The following is a 17,934-nucleotide window of genomic DNA, read 5'->3' as shown; positions in this document are numbered from 1 at the left end:
TCAAGAAGCTCCACACCATCCAGGACAAAGTAGCCCGCTTGACTGGCACCCCATCCATCACCTTAAACATTCGCTCCCTCCACCACCGGCACACCGTGGCTGTAGTGTGTACCATCTACAAGATGCACTCTTCGACAGCACCTCCCAAACCCGCGATCTCTTCCACCTAAAAAGGACAAGGGCAGCAGGCGCATGGGAACAGCATCATCTCCAAGTTCCCCTCCAAGTCACACACCATCCTGACTTGGAAATATATCGTCATTCCTTCATCGTTGCTGGGTCAAAATCCTGGAACTCCCTCCCAACAGCACTGTGGGAGTACCTTCACCACATGGACTGCAGCAGTTCAAGGCGGCGGCTCACCATCACCTTCTCAAGGGCAATTAGAGATGGGCAATAAATGCTGGCCTTGCCAGCGACGCCCACATCCCAGGAACGAATGAAAAAAAAACACTCTGCTCAGGTCTCTGCACTTCTTCCTGCTGGAGGTATTTCGATCATTCCATCTCACTCTCTAGCCAAGTGGCCATTAGCCTTACTCTTCTCCTGAACTCTATCGTTATAATTTTTTTTTTAAATCACTCTTACATCTGTAATTTTGCAGACAAAACTCAACAGAGTTGCCATTTTGATCTCCAATACACCTAAAATCTCTCATCCAGTTGCCTTTGGCTCCTACACTTACAGACCTATGATACTCTGTACGGGACTCTCCGGCTCTATACATGACTCCACGCATAAATTAACCAGATGCAGAATTTCATTGAGCTGCTCTACTTTCTAGTAGTCTAGGATCAAGCCACCTGCTCTAACCAGAGGTGCCAGAGAACATCCAGCAAGAGGAGAAAACCAAATGGGGAAGGGAAAAAATAGCACATGAAGGACATGCAATTTTTGAATCTGCATTATAAAAATACTAGAAAACAGAAACACTTGGCCTCAACAACTTGTTAATGGCCATTTTATTAACATCCAGGTTTCACGCTATATAAGTGCACTTCGCAGAACTACATTGGAGGATCGTTTTCTAGGCATGGCACTGATTGGTGGTCAAAGCTAATTAGTTAGTTAAAACTGGTACATATTATGAAGAGAGTTAGTGTTGGATTTTTGCAAGCTCATCAACTTTCTCCTCTCCCTCCTTGAATGCACCGACTCCTTACGGGGGTATGGTTCCACAAGAGACAGGGGACAACTGGCACCATGCCCAATTTGTTTTTATTATTCATTCTTGGGATGTGTGTGTCGCTAGCAAGACTGGCATTTGTTGCCTAAACTCAGCTGCCCCAAGAAGATGGTGGTGGGCCCTCTTCGTGAACCGCTGGTAACTGGTTTTGATACAACTGAGTGGCTTCCTAGTTCACTTCACATTGGTGGGGGACTGGGGTCACATATAGGCCAAACTGGGTAAGGATGGCGGGTTTCCTATCTTAATGTCAGCCGTGGCTCAGTTGGTAGCACTCTCGCCTCGGAGTCAGAAGGTTGTGGGTTCAAGTCCCAATCCAGAGACTTCAGCACAAAAATCTAGGCTGACACTCCAGTGCAGTACTGAGGGAGTGCTGCACTGTCAGAGGTGCTGTCTTTCAGATGAGACTTTAAACCGAGGCCCTGTCTGCTCTCTCAGGTGGATGTAAAAGATCCCACAGCACTATTTCAGAGATGGGGAGTTATCCCTGGTGTCCTGGCCAGTATTTATCCCTCAATTCAACATCACTAAAAAAGATTATCTGGTCAGTATCACATTGCTGTTTGTGGGATCTTGCTATGTGCAAAATTGGCTGCCGTGTTTCCTACATTACAACAGTGACTACACTTCAAAAGTACCTCATTGGCTGTAAAGCGCTTTGGGGTGTCTTGAGGTCATGAAAGGTGCTATATAAATGCAGTTCTTTCTTTAAATGCAAGTCTTTCTTAAAGGAAATGAGTGAACCTGTTGGGTTTTTATGACAATCCAACAGCTTCATAGTCACTCTTACTGATGCTTGCTTTTTATGAATTCAAATTCTTCATGGGTACATCTTGAGAGAAAGAGTTAAACAGGATATTCAACCATTGCCAAGACTGATCCTATCTCACCTGACCGCAACCCTGACCAATTTTTCCTTTCTCTATCCCAGGACACGGAGGCCAAACGTACCAACTTACCAGCACAGTTGCTGAAATGAGCCTGGGATTTGAACCTGGGACATTCTCGGTCTAAATGGCTCCACTATTCACTGAATAAACCTGCTGAGCCATCGTTGAAGTAACGCTAATTTTTCACTGACTGGTGATCAGAGGGAGACCGTTTTCTTTCACAGGGTTACACAAAAACTTTCATCATCACAGTTTTAAAGATCCAGCTTAATCTTTTGTAGAAATAAGTTGCCTTCTCAAGCACATAATTGCACAGGTTGTGTAATGGATGTATCTGCACCAATAACTAATACAGGTCAGGTAACCGCGCGGATTATGCAGGATAAATATTCCTGTACCAATGCCAAAATACATACTGCAGAGTTCATATAATGCAATTGACATATTTTTGCTAAATGTCGTCAGCTCTGAGCAGTTTAAAGTAAAATATCTAAAGTAATACTTTATACAATGGATTGAACAAAAAGCGTACTACAAGGCTTATATTGGATGTCAGGCTTAAAGGGGCAGAATATACTTCAGAGAATACTCAGCAAACAAAAATGAAAGTCAACCTCTTTGCAATGTTTGGCAGTCACTGCAACAAAAATAAGGAGTGACTGTTCTATCGCTTTTCCCTTAAGTTGGGAGTTCTGCAGTAAAATATCAAATACAAGCCAAAAATGTCCACAAATGGAATGGTTTCTTATAGATTGAATGGGTTAATTTGTAAAATGTCTTAACTACACACAGTAACTTCAAGTTCCAGTTTTATCTAAACCTGTAGTCACGTGTTGGTGAGTTTTAACTAAATCTCCAGCTGACTGATTGATGCCTCAAGGCTGGCCATTCACAGTAGGGTCACGTGGCTCTGCATATGGAAAAATAACCAATTGCTAAATCAATACGGTCACTCAATAAAGAACATGTAGAGCACAAGTTCATTGCAGAAAACATTACAGGCTATTTCTAATCAAGTTCCTCACCTGCGCCTTCACTTTTTCCATCATCCCCTATAAGAGGGACAGTGATTGATGACATTATACCATCTGACTGCACTGCTGTATAGACCACGGGCAATGACTGGACAACCACAGGTATGTGCTGGAGGTTTCCCATTTTGCTGGGTAAATTCATTGATGGCACAGTGTGTATAACGTGCAGGATCTGCTGACCGCCAACTCCCTGAGACGAAGCCAAGATGGAGCCTGGTGATAATACTGCTGGGATGGCTGAAGTAACATTGATTGGTCCCCCAGATGAGAAGTCCGAAGAAGAACATGAAGAGACTGCTGTTATAACTGGAAGCGAAGTTGAAACCAATGGTGCTACCGGTGAGGTCCTAGATTTGTTTAAGGACAAATCAACGGGTTCTGTCTGTGGTTGGTTATCGTTTGAAAGAAGCTCCTCTGGTGGTTCCATTTTAATGTTACTTAGTGACTCTGGTGCGTCTGTTTTTAGGTCACTAAGCAGCATAGAAGATTCCATTTTCACATTATTTATCAACATGGGGACTGCGTCCATTCGCACGTGTTCAGAAGCTTGGACTGACTGTTAAGAGAGAAGAAGATTTCTTTTTAAAAAGTATTCAAATGTGAAACTTTCCATCTATAGCATAGTTCAGTCACATTACAAGGTGCGTAAATTATTGATTTGTACCATTCTCTTCACGCATACAAGAGACTCTAAAAATGGGTTGAAAGAAATGTTAACATTTTGGCATCACTACTACTCTCAAGTAATAGAACAGAAAAGATTGAAATGTTAAGATCACTGTGCTGCTGGGTAGACAGGGGTGAAAAAGCAACATGTGTGTCCTTGAAGCAATACATATTTATGTATAAATCCTAGAACCAGGTTGATGTCACATAATTCAGCCAAACTCAACCAGTTCACGGGTTTCAGACCCAGGGCTTCCTAAAACTCAGTCTTCTCAGTTTCGAGTGGGTAGGGTGGATTAGGGAGGCGGAAGTTCATTCAGATCTCAGCTTGGCCGGTGCTGTAAATACTGCACCATGTGAAAACTCTCTGTTATCTGCATTCCATAGTGTAAGTGAGGCAGTCTCTTAACCAGACAGCACTGCAGATCCACAAATTATTTTAGCACTGCAAACATGGTGACCGCTTCTGAGCATTTGCTCTCTATGGAAGATCCTACATTACAACAGTGACGACACTTCAAAAAAACTTCATTGGCTGTAAAGCACTTTGGAACTTCCTGAGGTTGTATAAATGCAAGTCTTTCTTTCTTCTTTTTTTCTGTATGGAAGTAGCCCAGCACACCAACAAAGACCAATTCCTCACTCCAAACACTGAAGTGACCCAGCACACCAACAAAGACCAATTCCTCACTCCAAACACTGAAGTGACCCAGCACACCAACAAAGACCAATTCCTCACCCCAAACACTGAAGTAGCCCAGCACACCAACAAAGACCAATTCCTCACTCCAAACACTGAAGTGACCCAGCACACCAACAAAGACCAATTCCTCACCCCAAACACTGAAGTGACCCAGCACACCAACAAAGACCAATTCCTCACTCCAAACACTGAAGTGACCCAGCACACCAACAAAGACCAATTCCTCACTCCAAACACTGAAGTAGCCCAGCACACCAACAAAGACCAATTCCTCACCCCAAACACTGAAGTGACCCAGCACACCAACAAAGACCAATTCCTCACTCCAAACACTGAAGTGACCCAGCACACCAACAAAGACCAATTCCTCACCCCAAACACTGAAGTGACCCAGCACACCAACAAAGACCAATTCCTCACTCCAAACACTGAAGTGACCCAGCACACCAACAAAGACCAATTCCTCACCCCAAACACTGAAGTAGCCCAGCACACCAACAAAGACCAATTCCTCACCCCAAACACTGAAGTGACCCAGCACACCAACAAAGACCAATTCCTCACTCCAAACACTGAAGTGACCCAGCACACCAACAAAGACCAATTCCTCACTCCAAACACTGAAGTAGCCCAGCACACCAACAAAGACCAATTCCTCACCCCAAACACTGAAGTGACCCAGCACACCAACAAAGACCAATTCCTCACCCCAAACACTGAAGTGGCCCAGCACACCAACAAAGACCAATTCCTCACCTCAAACACTGAAGTGACCCAGCACACCAACAAAGACCAATTCCTCACCTCAAACACTGAAGTGACCCAGCACACCAACAAAGACCAATTCCTCACTCCAAACACTGAAGTAGCCCAGCACACCAACAAAGACCAATTCCTCACTCCAAACACTGAAGTGACCCAGCACACCAACAAAGACCAATTCCTCACTCCAAACACTGAAGTAGCCCAGCACACCAACAAAGACCAATTCCTCACCCCAAACACTGAAGTAGCCCAGCACACCAACAAAGACCAATTCCTCACTCCAAACACTGAAGTGACCCAGCACACCAACAAAGACCAATTCCTCACCCCAAACACTGAAGTAGCCCAGCACACCAACAAAGACCAATTCCTCACTCCAAACACTGAAGTAGCAGATACATCACTTGCTCAACTGGGTGCAAATGTCACAGCAACTTAAGACACCGCAGTAGCCTGTAAAGAGAAGCCCTGGAATAATGGGGGCTTCATTTTCTTTCTCAATGGTAAAATCACTTGCTTTTGGCTAACCCAGTCAGCAGAAATAGCATCAGAGGCTGCAGAGAAGTTTCCACCCTGATTCTAAGAACAGGCAAGCAGGGCAAAGTTCAAAAACTTTACAAGCAAGCATTAATTGGCTTAAATCGTTGTCTTTCTGCTGCTTCTTTCTTCAATTCAGTGAGGCTTCAGGTAAGACAATGATCTATTGATAGACTCCCCTAGGTCACTGTAAATTTTCCAGCAGCTTCTTTACTAATCTGGGTGATATGTTAGCTATCCTGTTGTACATCTCTCCTCTGCCGTGCATCAATCACACTCTGATTAGACTCCTTTGGACCCAGAATCATTTACAGCATCTCTGTTCCTCCAGAGTTCTGCAAAGATATTTTTATTTTAAAAAAACAGCGCTACCTAAAACAATCTCTTTCCAATGTTCTTTTTCAATTTGCTTCCCTCCTCTCCTGAAGGGGTTAAGTCCATTAATAAAGTACAATTCCACAGATGCTGCCCACCCTCCAATATGTCGCACAAGTGGCCATTATTCACGACAGTGAGTGTTGGCAGGTCAACTGCGAAGGCCAGCAAACCATGCCCAACCTTGTCCTCACCCATTGTCCAGACACACACACTGCATTAGATGTCACTCACAGCAATAAGAATGGGACCCCTCGTTGATTTTCTATATCAAACAAAAACCCGTCAAAATTATTATCTTTGCACAAACCTGAAGTCATAGACCATTTATTTTGGTTTCAGCTGCAAATAAACCAGACACAGGTCCGTGACTATTTCAGTTTGTGTACAACTACATACGAATTCTGGTACAGCATATCCTAGACACTAAATAGGAACACTTTCCTTGTTGCTTACCAACCCAATACACATATTTATCCCTAAATAACTACAAAAGTGATCAAGTACCTTGCTCACGTATCATGTTTTTATAGTTGGGCAAGGTAAACCACCCTAAAGTTAAGACAGGCTTGAGCATAAAGGGATTGAATTTCGATGGGGATAGTCCTGATCGACCACCATAACTTCAGGGGCTCAGTGGCTGATGTGAGAACCCTGCAGAAAGTAATGGCGGCCGTTCCTTAATTCATACAGTAACAATGTGTTAGATCGCGATTTCATCAGCAGATGCGGATCGCGGCGGGAGGTGGTTGGCGGGTTCCGGTCCCGTTCCCGACTGCAGTCGCTCTGCAAAAAGGATTTTCGGTTAATGGGGCTGGTTAAGCCTGCCTTGCAGGGATCCTTAAAGGGACCATGACCGCATTCATTTTGACAGTTGTGCTGTCAGTGTTCTACAGCATTGAGGTGCAGCAAACACTGACAAGCACTACACAAAGGTGCATGGCTGCACCCACGTTCTCACAGCATGCAGGGAGGTTCTCTTCCCTTCCAAGGGCGGAAGAGACCTCCCCAGGACACCAACACAGCCTGGTTGCACATTGCACAGGAGTACACAAGCAGGGTTGTCGTCAGGAGGACCAGGCTGCAGTGGCGCAAACCTTTCAATGATCTCAGTAGATCACGAAACGTTAGTACAAAGCCACACTCAATCTCATCCTGCTGTGCCACTCATCACATCCCCATCACTCTGCCTTCCCTACCCTACCCCTGCACATCCTTACTCACACCAACTTACCTTGCACCTCCACCCACCCCTCTCTATCTACATTATCACATCCCCATCTCACTAGCCACCCCTCACACTCACCCTCATCCTAGTGCAATCATACCATCTAACAACACACAAGGGTAGGCACTTGGGTGTTTTATGCAATATTCATGTAAATTTTCTGTTAATGTGTTATCAAACATTGAAATCTTTATTTGCCTTATTATACAGATCTGTGGTCACCTTTGGAAGTGTCTTAGTGAGTTGCAGTGAATGGTGAGACATAACGGTATCCCCGCAATGGTGATGAGTGTGAAAGGAACGGATTGGTCATTGTAGGAATGCTTTATGGTGATGATGTGGGGTGGTGTCAACCTGGCGCATCATGTGGCAGCCAGGGTGTACAGCGTCAAGTGACGTAAATCTGGCCATGGTGAGGCCATCCCTGGCCTCCTGGGCAGCAAAGTGGTCGGGTGCTGATGCCCTCTCTCCTGTGCAGCATCAGGTGATTGTGGAGAAGGCTGGTATTGTTGTTGGTGATGTTGGTGTGCCTAGTGATGTTGGTGTTGGGGCTGATCGTGGAGGGATTCAGAGGGCCAAGGTGACATTTTTTCAAGGGCACCGATGTTGTTGGAATAGATGGTAGCTGAAGTTGAGATGACAGACGCGGTCTGTCAATGGTGAGAGAGTTTGCTACAAGAAGGTGACAGTGAAGAGAGAGAAACACTTCCAATTTCATAAAGCTCAAATGTGTCTTCCATGTCCTGAAGGCTCAAGCTTCTGACATTGGAAAGTGACTAGCTGTGAAATGGTAGCTTTCATACCACTTTTGCAGCAGTCACCTAATCACAGCAATGGGGAGACATAGAGAACCTGACCTACTTACCTGACGTGATCTCCGAACGCGTGAAGCCCGTTAAAAATGTGGTAAAATAAAAGGCTGGCAAAATAGTAGTAAACAAGCAGTTAAGTATCTTAAATGCCTCCCCCGCCGCTTGGTGTCGGGTCTGTTCTGAAATCGCAGACCCGACACTTTGGAAATTTACATGGAGGCGGATTCGCAGCGGGTTCCCAAGCCGCTATCAATCATTTTGATTTTGACAGCGGACCCGTCTCCAAACCCGCATGCTGAGTGCCAGCAAAATTCAGCCCTTAGAGTGGCATGGTGTAAAGGATGCTCATTAATGTGTGTCCTACCTGGCAGAATAATGTCAAAGTTAATACCAGTAAACAGGCTTCTGTGAAATTAACGGTCAGCCTAAAGCCCCAGGTTACTATTTGGCCGGGAACAGGGTCCAAAAAAAGGCTGAAGTCAGAACAGGTATAGAAATAGTTCGGCAAACTATTAAACTTTATAAAAAGGAAGAATAATTCCGTGATGGTTGAAAATTGATCTGTGAGGCTCTTCCAGAAGCCGTTGCATTGCTATCCATTATTTAAATGCATCAGAGATTAAAACTACTGAGCTCCCCAGTGACCCTTCCCACATCTACTGCATCAACAGAAATTCCATCCCAACTGCCTTTTGGATAGAAAACTCTTAGATGCAGCAGCAAGAGCTCCCACAGACTTTCAAAAGTGCCATATTGTACTAGGTTTTTGAAGCAATAAAAGATTCAAACAGCTGTATGATTTAATATTACAAGCCTAAGTAATGCTGTTTGACATTACAGAGATCATTTTATGGCCTGCACTGCGGTTCTACATCTCCTGAGTCAGCCTGAGGCAGTAGGCAAGAAGGTTGATGAAGTCAAGAGCAGAGGTGCACAAGTACTGGCAGGAGCCGAAGATAGCGGCTTCAGTTTTGCTGAAATTAAACTAGAGGAAATTTTAGCTCATGCAGGTCTTAATGGTGTTGGAGTGTAGACAGATGGGGAGTGTAGCAATAGTCTGCAGTTTTGATGAATCGAGGAGGCAATAAAAGAGATATGGGTATTGTGCTTAGTAAGGGTAAGTGACCCATTACTGATACAAATTACATTTGTGGTGTACTTTATTGTACTTTTAGTATTTACTGTTTATGATGTTTCTCAAAGGAAGAGCTTGCATTTATATAGCACCTTTCACATCCTCGGGACATTGCAAGGCGCTTCACAACCAATGAAGTACTTTTGAGGTAAAAACAGAAAATGCTGGAGAATGCTGGAGTAACTCAGCAGGTCAGGCAGCATCTGTGAAGAGAGAAACAGAGTTAACGTTTCAGGTCGATGACCTTTCGTCAGTACGTTTGAGGTGTAGCCGCTGTTGAAATGTAGGCAAATGTGGCAGCCAATTTTCACAAACAGCAATGAGATGAATGACCAGGTAATCTATTTTACTGATGTTGGTTGAGTGATAAATGTTGGCCAGGACATGGAGAGAATTCCCTGCACTTCCTCAAATAGTGCCGTGGCATCTTTAACGTCTACCCTAGTAGGCAGGCGGGGGCTCGGTTTAACTCAATCTCATCAGAAAGGCAAGACCTCTGACAGTGCAGCACTCCCTCAATACTGCACACTGAAATGTCATCTTAGATTATGTGCTCAAGTCTCTGGAGTGGGGCCTGCCTCAGAAGTGAGAGTGCTACCAGTGATCCAAGGCCAACACTTCTTGTGGTGATTTAGTGTCAAGTAAAGTTACTCATTTCTTTAATCTGTAAGCCTCTAACTTGTGGAGTAATATCCCCAATTTTGAAGAGAATTTGGTAGTGTGGTACTTAAATCCAGTGAGCAGATTATTACATGGGATAATTGTTAGTCCCTTGGCATATACCTCCATAAAGGACAGAAAAGATACCTTTTCTACATTGTAGGAGGCAAAGATCCACTTTCAGGAACTATCTTAGACCACTGAAAGAGAAGATAGTTTAAAACCATCCTGAAACTAACAGACAGCCTAGCTGTTTCAAGATCCAAGGATTAAATGGCAGCTCTGCCAATTTTAAGATCAGAATCAATAAAACAAAACTTGATTGTAATTTTTTTTTTTTTTTAATGCAAATTGCTTGTGGTCAGGTTTAGAGATCAAATCAGCTGCAATGTTTGTGAATTACAGCACACAGCTCCGTCACATAAAAACTAATAGATAACACAATAGATATATATTGATAATGTTATTTATAATACAATAAATAACAAACCAGTAACGTGACACCAAATTAGTTGACAACATTTAATGTCAGAATTGAACCCCCATCCCCTGGGTCATCCAGCAGGAGAACTCATAAGAACATAAGAAATAGGAGCAGGAGTAGGCCAATCGGCCCCTCGAGCCTGCTCCGCCATTCAATAAGATCATGGCTGATCTGATCCTAACCGCCAATCCACTATCACAGAACCATCTCCTGAATCTAACAGAATTAGACACACGAAATAGGAGCAGGATCAGGCTACACGGCCCCTGGGCCCGCTCCGCTACCCACAGGGCCATGACCGATCCGAACCTAGACTCATGTCCAAATTCCTGCCCGCTCCCCGTAACCCTTAATTCCCTTTACTTCTAGGAAACTGTCTATTTCTGTTTTAAATTTATGTAATGATGTAGCTTCTACAGCTTTTTGGGGCAGCATATTCCATAGACCTACCACCCTCTGAGTGAAGTAGTTCCTCCTCATCTCAGTTTTGAAAGAGCAGCCCCTTATTCTAAGACTATGCCCCCTAGTTCTAGTTTCACCCATCATCGGGAACATCCTCCCCGCATCCACCCGATCCAACCCCTTCACAATCTTACATGTTTCAATAAGATCGCCTCTCATTCTTCTGAACTCCAATGAGTAGAGTCCCAATCTACTCAACCTCTCCTCATATGTCCATCCCCTCATCCCCGGGATTAACCGAGTGAACCTTCTTTGTACTGAATACGGGTCAGTCCACATTTTACTTCCCAGTACACAGGCATAAAGCTGACTTCAATGAACTGCTAACAGATGGACGGAACTTTTAAAGTTCACCTCCGGTTCATTCTTAGCTTCAAATTGAAGTTCATCAGTGGTCATTCTGAAACAAACCCATTTAAGTGCAAAACTGTGATCATTAATTACAATCAATTCAGAAAATAATCCATTAACTGGCAAGTCACCAAGATAGAAAGTAGAAACCATACTTTGTTTAATTTGGTTGCTTAAATGCTGACTACAGCATACTGACAGCACTTATTATGTTAGTGAAACAAGAGTGTCATCAGCTGCACAATTACATATTGCTGAAAATGTATTCTGATTGAGGTGGCATTCTCTCAGTCCGCAGTTATATGAAACCGGCGCTCAGTGAGAAAATACCCCATCTGGTGCATTACAAAATCACGCGGTCCAAGAAGACCCCAGGTTCAATCCCAATTTGTGCCGAGTTAGTGGATATCAATTGGGGAGGCAGCAGTGACTCGACAAATCGGTCTCAGTGCCCCTGGGCTAAGAAAGTGACATTAACTAGACTTCCACCCCTGGTGAATATTGAGATACCCCTGCTGTTGCGCATGTAGACACCGAGTGAGGATGGATCAGCTCAGCGGTGATGTCCCCCCAGTAGCCTGTCAAAGAATGGCCACTTGGACATGCTGCCTGTGTCAATGAACTGTATCCCATCAGGAGTCAGTGTATTTAAGAGAAAAGGGAGAAATTGGCACCCTTACACACAATTAAACACAAGTACGTCTGAGTGGATGGTTCTTGTATTAATTGTACAATAAGTGTATACAAAAATATAAAGAAGAGCTTCAATTTCTGAGTTCCAGTATGCTCTGACAGATATGGGCCTAGAAATTCAGTATCGCCACGTTTGGGGCGTTATAGACGAGCGGGCGCTAAGCGCCCGAGGCAAATTATCGCCACCTTCAGCAAAATTGACCTGCTTTGCCCCAAGAGGTGCTTGTAGCGCTAAAGCAGGTGCTGCACGACTGTCCTAAGGCGCTAAGCCAGAGAAGCGAGGCGCTACCACCGAGGGCAGGCGCAGCGCAGGTGCGGCCAGTTAGCGACTGCAGGCAGACACGCTGGCGCCGGTCAGCTCTTAAAGGGAGAGGGTCGATTTGGATTGCAGCTATGCCCTGCACTTTGGAGCCTTGATTCTCGGCCTGGACAGACCTGCTGCCACATTCTAACGCCTAGGACCATGGAGAGGGCCAGGGAGCGAGCGCAACGGTTCAGTGAGGGGGCCCTGCAGGTTCTGGTTGGCGCAGTGGAGCGCAGGCGATCTATCCTGTTTCCGGACAGTGGCAGGAGGCCGCTGCCCACCGACTACCGCAAAGCTTGGAGGGAGGTGGCTCAGAGTGACCTCCAGCAGCATGGTACCTAGGACCCCTGTGCAATGCAGGAAGAAGTTCAACGACCTCACTCGGGTTGTCAGGGTGAGTACCCTTTTCAGTATCCTCTTCATCCCTGCATGTGGACCTCACTTTATGGGCAAAGTGGTCCTGAAAGCCCCAATGGCCAGCCCTCATCCAACACCTATGAGCCTTTCATGAAACTCACATGCACATTCACCACTTTACACACTGTAAGGGCTAGTCGACCATGGGAGGCAGTGCAGCCAAGATCAGGGCTTCACACTGTAACAGCTATTCGACCATGGGAGGCAGTGCAGCCAAGATCAGGGCTTCACACTGTGCTCAGAGCCCGTCCTTTCTCTTGCAGGGCAAGCTGGCACACAATAGGAGGCAGCAGCAATGGACCGGGGGAGGCCGGCCTACCTTAAAGACCTCAGCGATCTGGAGCAGTGAGTCCAGCGCATTATGGCAGGCCAGCTGATGGCCCCGTCGCCACTGGAGATGCCGACCCCGTTCGGGACAGCAATGGTAAGGTCATCACCTTTTTGACCTCTCTCCTTCCACTTGTGCCTCACACCAGCATCCTTTGCCACTATCGAACCAATACAGTGCATTGCAGCACTCATGCCTCCCTCGCTGCCGCCCTGTCCTCACGCTAAAGCAACTCTTGTACCTCCCTGCTTTCAGATGGTGAATCGCCAGGTGAGGAGGCGGGCCCTCAAGCTGCCACTGTGAGTGATTCTGAAGGCGAGGAGGAGGAAGAGGAAGCCGGACCATCAGTGCCACCCTCAGCCGAGGCAGCCCATGGCCATAATGGGGACACGTCTTCCCTGGAGGGGAGCGGGGGAAGGGTCTGGGGAGGGTGAAGCTCCGGCCAGCGGGCTGCAGCAACGTGGGGGGGGGGGGGGGGTTAGGGAAGCTCGGCGGCCTTCTCCCTGGAGGGAGAGTCTGGCCTCCAGTCCTGCTACAGTGAGCGCAGAAGAGGTGTGGCTCCTCGCTGAAATGGGCGCCCAGGCAGAGCAGAGGCACACTGAGCTCATGGCTGCAGTGGCAAGGATGCCCGAATCCATTGAGTCACTGCCAAGGAGTCTACAGGACTTCGGGGCAGCACAGGCAAGGAGTCTACAGGACTTCGGGGCAGCACAGGCAAGGAGTCTACAGGACTTCGGTGCAGCACAGGCGGCTTCCATGCAAGTGCTTAGTGGTGCCATGCAGTCAGTGGCTGGTCTGATGCAGACACAGATTAGGGCCACACGAGCACTGACTGCTGCCACCCTCGCTGGATCGGGCAGGATTCACCGGGGCCCTCGCCGCGCTGCAGCAGGCCAGCAGTCTGTGCTTCAGCAGATTGCTCCGCATGCTGCAGTGCTGCCCCGTGGGAGTGCCAGTGTCGTCCGACCAGGGAGTTGCTGTCCTCTGTCAGGATGGCAGCATTCCTGCTGCCAACACTGTCACTCCTCCACTGCAGCTGCCACCTCCTGTAGGACAGACTGCTGCCACCCATGCAGAGTTGGAGCAGTCAGCAGCCGGGCCCTCCAGGCCCAGAGCTGGTCCAGGCCGTCCCTCAAGGGCATCTGCCGACTCAGTTTCTGACACTCAGCAGCCTTCCCCCAGCCTTGCTGCAGCCACTGGGGTCCCATTGCGGAGGAGCTGCAGGGTGGGAAGGGGCCAATCTCGCAAGCGAAGCAGATCACTCTCACAGGCCAAAAAGTAGGAGGTCTGGCAAAATGCTGTTAATTTTTTTTAGTGAAGGCCGAGGATCATGGTCATTTTTGGTTAACTCTTTTGTTCATTGTCTCCAGGTTGTGAGAGCCAGTTATGTGTCTGACTGTTTTTTGGGGGGTTTCTCTGTATTTCTTTGTCATGCGGGAAGGGCACGCAGTTTGTTAAATAAATAATTGTCTTTATTCAGATTGTGCATGTTTGCTCTTTAAACTATTTGTTGCCTTGACCGGCTCAGGGTTTGCGGAACCATTCCATTCATGTTCTTTCAATGGCACAAGCCATTCCCTCAGAGGGGGCCTAGAACCGACTTGCAATAAGCCGCTGATGGACGGCTCTTGCACTTTGTGCCTCCCTCTCGTCTTGGTGCTCCTCCTCCTCCTCTGCTGGTGCTCCAATGTCTGCTGGCAGTGGCTGAGTCCTGAGGATAGCCAGGTTATGCAGCATGCAGCACACTACAACGAAATGGGAGACTCGCTCAGGCGACTACTGAAGGGCTCCTCCAGAATGGTCCAGACAGCGGAACCGTTGCTTTAGCACGCCGATTGTGTGCTCAATGATATACCTGGTCGCTTGATGGCTGTCATTGTATCATTCTTCAGCAGGGGTGCTGGGTGCACGGAGCAAGGTCATCAGCCAGGTGCACAAAGGATAGCCCTTGTCCCCGAGAAGCCAGCCTCCTGGGTGAGCCGGGGCTTCGAAAAGGTCTGCCACAGAAGTCTGGCGCAGGATGAAGGCGTCGTGGCTGCTGCCTGGAAAGCAGGCATTGACAGCTAGTATCAGATGTCTGTGGTCACACACCAACTGCACGGTCAACGAATGGAACCCCTTCCGGTTGCGGTAATCCTCGGCATTCTCGAGGCGCCCGCAAAGCCACATGCGTGCAGTCAATGGCGCCCTGGACCATGGGGAAGGCCGCTATTCTTGCAAATCCCATTGCGCGCCCTTGCTGCTTGTCCAGGGTCATGGGGAAGGAAATGTACTGACGTCTCCTTTTGAAGAGGGCATTCGTGACTTGGTGGATGCAGCAATGCACCGCAAACTGGGAGACATTGGCAATGTCCCCAGTAGCGGATTAGAAGGAGCCAGTGGCATAGAAGTTGAGAGCCACTGTCACCTTCACTGCCACCGACAGAGACGTCCTGCTCCTCAGCTGAGGCTGTAGATCTGTCTGAAGCAGGTGGCAGAGCTCAGTGACCACCTCCCTGTTGAATCGAAGCCTCCGAATACACTGCTTCTCAGACATGTTGAGGTAGGAGAACTGCTGGCAGTATGCCCTGGGAGGGTAAGGTCTCCTGTGCCGACGCCTGTTGGCCCTCCTCCATCTGGCCATGATTGGCACTCTCTCTCGGTGTCTCTGAGCCCTCTCAATGCAATGGAGAAACCCAACGTTTCCACCCATTGCAGCCCCCATAATATGTGGCCACTCAAGGCTATGGCACTGAAAAATCAATCCAACTGCAAAGTTCTGGGCTGAAGCCAGAAGTACCTCTGCGAGCGCTGACTCAAAGCAGAAAGCTCTCTCCCTTTGTCTCTCTGCAAATCTCTCTCACACAGAAGGAGTGGTCCAAAATGGCTACCACTAAGAAGCCAGGACGAGCCCCCTTTAAATAGCGCCCCCCAACCCCACAGCGACTGGGAACCGTTCCAGTCAACCAGTCGCTGGGAGCGCCAGGTGGAAAGAAGGGGGTCGCCACTGAAGTTCTGGTTCGGGGCGCACCAAGGGCGTTGCACCATGAAATGACGTAAGGATCTGCGCGCGCAGCTGAGCGGGCGTTGCAGGTTTGCGCCGCCGCTAAATGTCCGCTCAATTTCGCGAGAGGCGCAGGTCTCGCCGCGCCCGGGCGCTAGCCGCTTCGCGTCCCACTTATCACCCTCTTAAGGCGATAACGGCTGGCGCTAACAACTGAATTTCTCCCCCATGGTGTGCAAATTACACAATGATTAAAAGCTACAAATATCAACAGTGATATAAGTTCCCTGAGTAAGAGTAGCACCGTGGGAAAGATTATTCACAGCAGGTGAGCATTTATCATGGAGACAGCTATTAAAAGAGCCCAACATTACTGCAACCACCAAAAACAGCAATGGCCAACAGGAAACCAAAAGTAATACCACGGCACATGGATGTATCCAGTGTGCCACTGAGGCTCTGATGATGACACCTGTACAGGAAAAAAAAACAGCCTCCAGCAGCAGAAGCAGTCTCCTCACAATTTTTTTCATTTAAAAAACTATTTCCTCCCCTGCCACACCCCAGAATGGAATCAGTTACACCATAGAAAAGACTGGCACTATAAAGAGATAAAGAGCAAGGTTTTCCTTAAAATTGTAACACTGAAAAATTAGCTTCTTAAAATAAATCTGGTTCTCTCTCCCCCATGCATATTCACAGTACCAAGCCGTACTTCCCCACATAACACTACACTCTTGTGATACTGACGCACATGTTGTACTTCCTCTCCTACACACTGCCCTGCTGCATCCCCACCGACCCCCACACACTGCACTGCGGTGCTACACACGCCACCTGCTATACCCCCTCCCCTTAATCACACACTAACCAGCGATACTCCACCTCCTCATACACACACTACCCTGCTATACCCCCTCCCCTCATACACACACCACCCTGCTATACCCCCTCCCCTCATACACACACCACCCTGCTGTACCCCCTCCCCTCATACACACACCAACCTGCTGTACCCCTCCTCATACACACACCACCCTGCTATACTCCCCTCCCCTCCTACACACACTACCCTGCTATACTCCACCTCCTCATACACACACTACCCTGCTATACCCCCTCCCCTCATACACACACCACCCTGCTATACTCCCCTCCCCTCATACACACACTACCCTGCTATACTCCCCCTCCCCTCATACACACACTACCCTGCTATACCCCCCTCCCCTCATACACACACTACCCTGCTATACCCCCTCCTCATACACACACTACCCTGCTATACCCCCCTCCTCATACACACACTACCCTGCTATACCCCCCTCCCCTCATACACACACTACCCTGCTATACCCCTGATGTGCCAAATAACTGCCTGAATCCATGAGGTTAAAGCTTAAAACTAAAGGCTTTTATTAAGTACGAACATGGCATCAAGTTAACACAGGGCAACCATCATTCATCACCGACCCAGCCCTTGGTAGAACATTCCAGAAGAGGGGCGGGGCTAGGGAGGAGCATTAGTGGTTACACCGGTAGAACATTCCAGACATTAACAAGTACAGCAACAACAGACAATACAAATGCCAGAACACAGAGTTATTTCATCACATTCACCCCCTGCTATAGATTCAGTCTGTCAGGAGGTCTGATAATCCTCTGGGAATGACGTAACTCTTGCTGAGGCTCCTCCCGGAGTACTAACTCCGGTTCATTCGAATTCCCAGAATCATCAGTATTTTCCACACTGAGGGTTTGTGTCTCTGAAGGTCCAATACCACAATTGAAAACTCTACTCTCAGAGTCGAACTCTTTGAGCTCCAGCAGGTGCAAGATCTTTAATAGAGACCGTATACTCTCACCTATCCGGATACTGAATATACGCATACTGGGGATTAGCATTGAGGAGTTGTACTTC

The 17,934-nt window shown here is 47.4% G+C and overlaps 1 protein-coding gene across 3 annotated transcripts in view; it reads right to left on the bottom strand.

Moving 5' to 3' along the window:
• Window positions 1–17,934, bottom strand: part of LOC147125080 (Krueppel-like factor 12) — a 220,216-nt gene that overhangs the window by 43,408 nt on the left and 158,874 nt on the right. For all 3 annotated transcript variants that reach the window (XM_085997074.1, XM_085997090.1, XM_085997082.1), the window contains one exon: window positions 3,102–3,666. In XM_085997074.1, the coding sequence (XP_085853200.1) occupies window positions 3,102–3,666 (565 nt within the window). The remainder of the gene's footprint in view (window positions 1–3,101; window positions 3,667–17,934) is intronic.

Source organism: Somniosus microcephalus, chromosome 1 (assembly GCF_052327205.1).
Source record: "Somniosus microcephalus isolate GS21.2 chromosome 1, FLI_Smic_1.0, whole genome shotgun sequence".
NCBI classification, from domain to species: domain Eukaryota; kingdom Metazoa; phylum Chordata; class Chondrichthyes; order Squaliformes; family Somniosidae; genus Somniosus; species Somniosus microcephalus.
The sequence above is the reverse complement of the archived record's forward strand: the minus strand, read 5'-3'. Positions and strand labels throughout refer to the sequence as shown.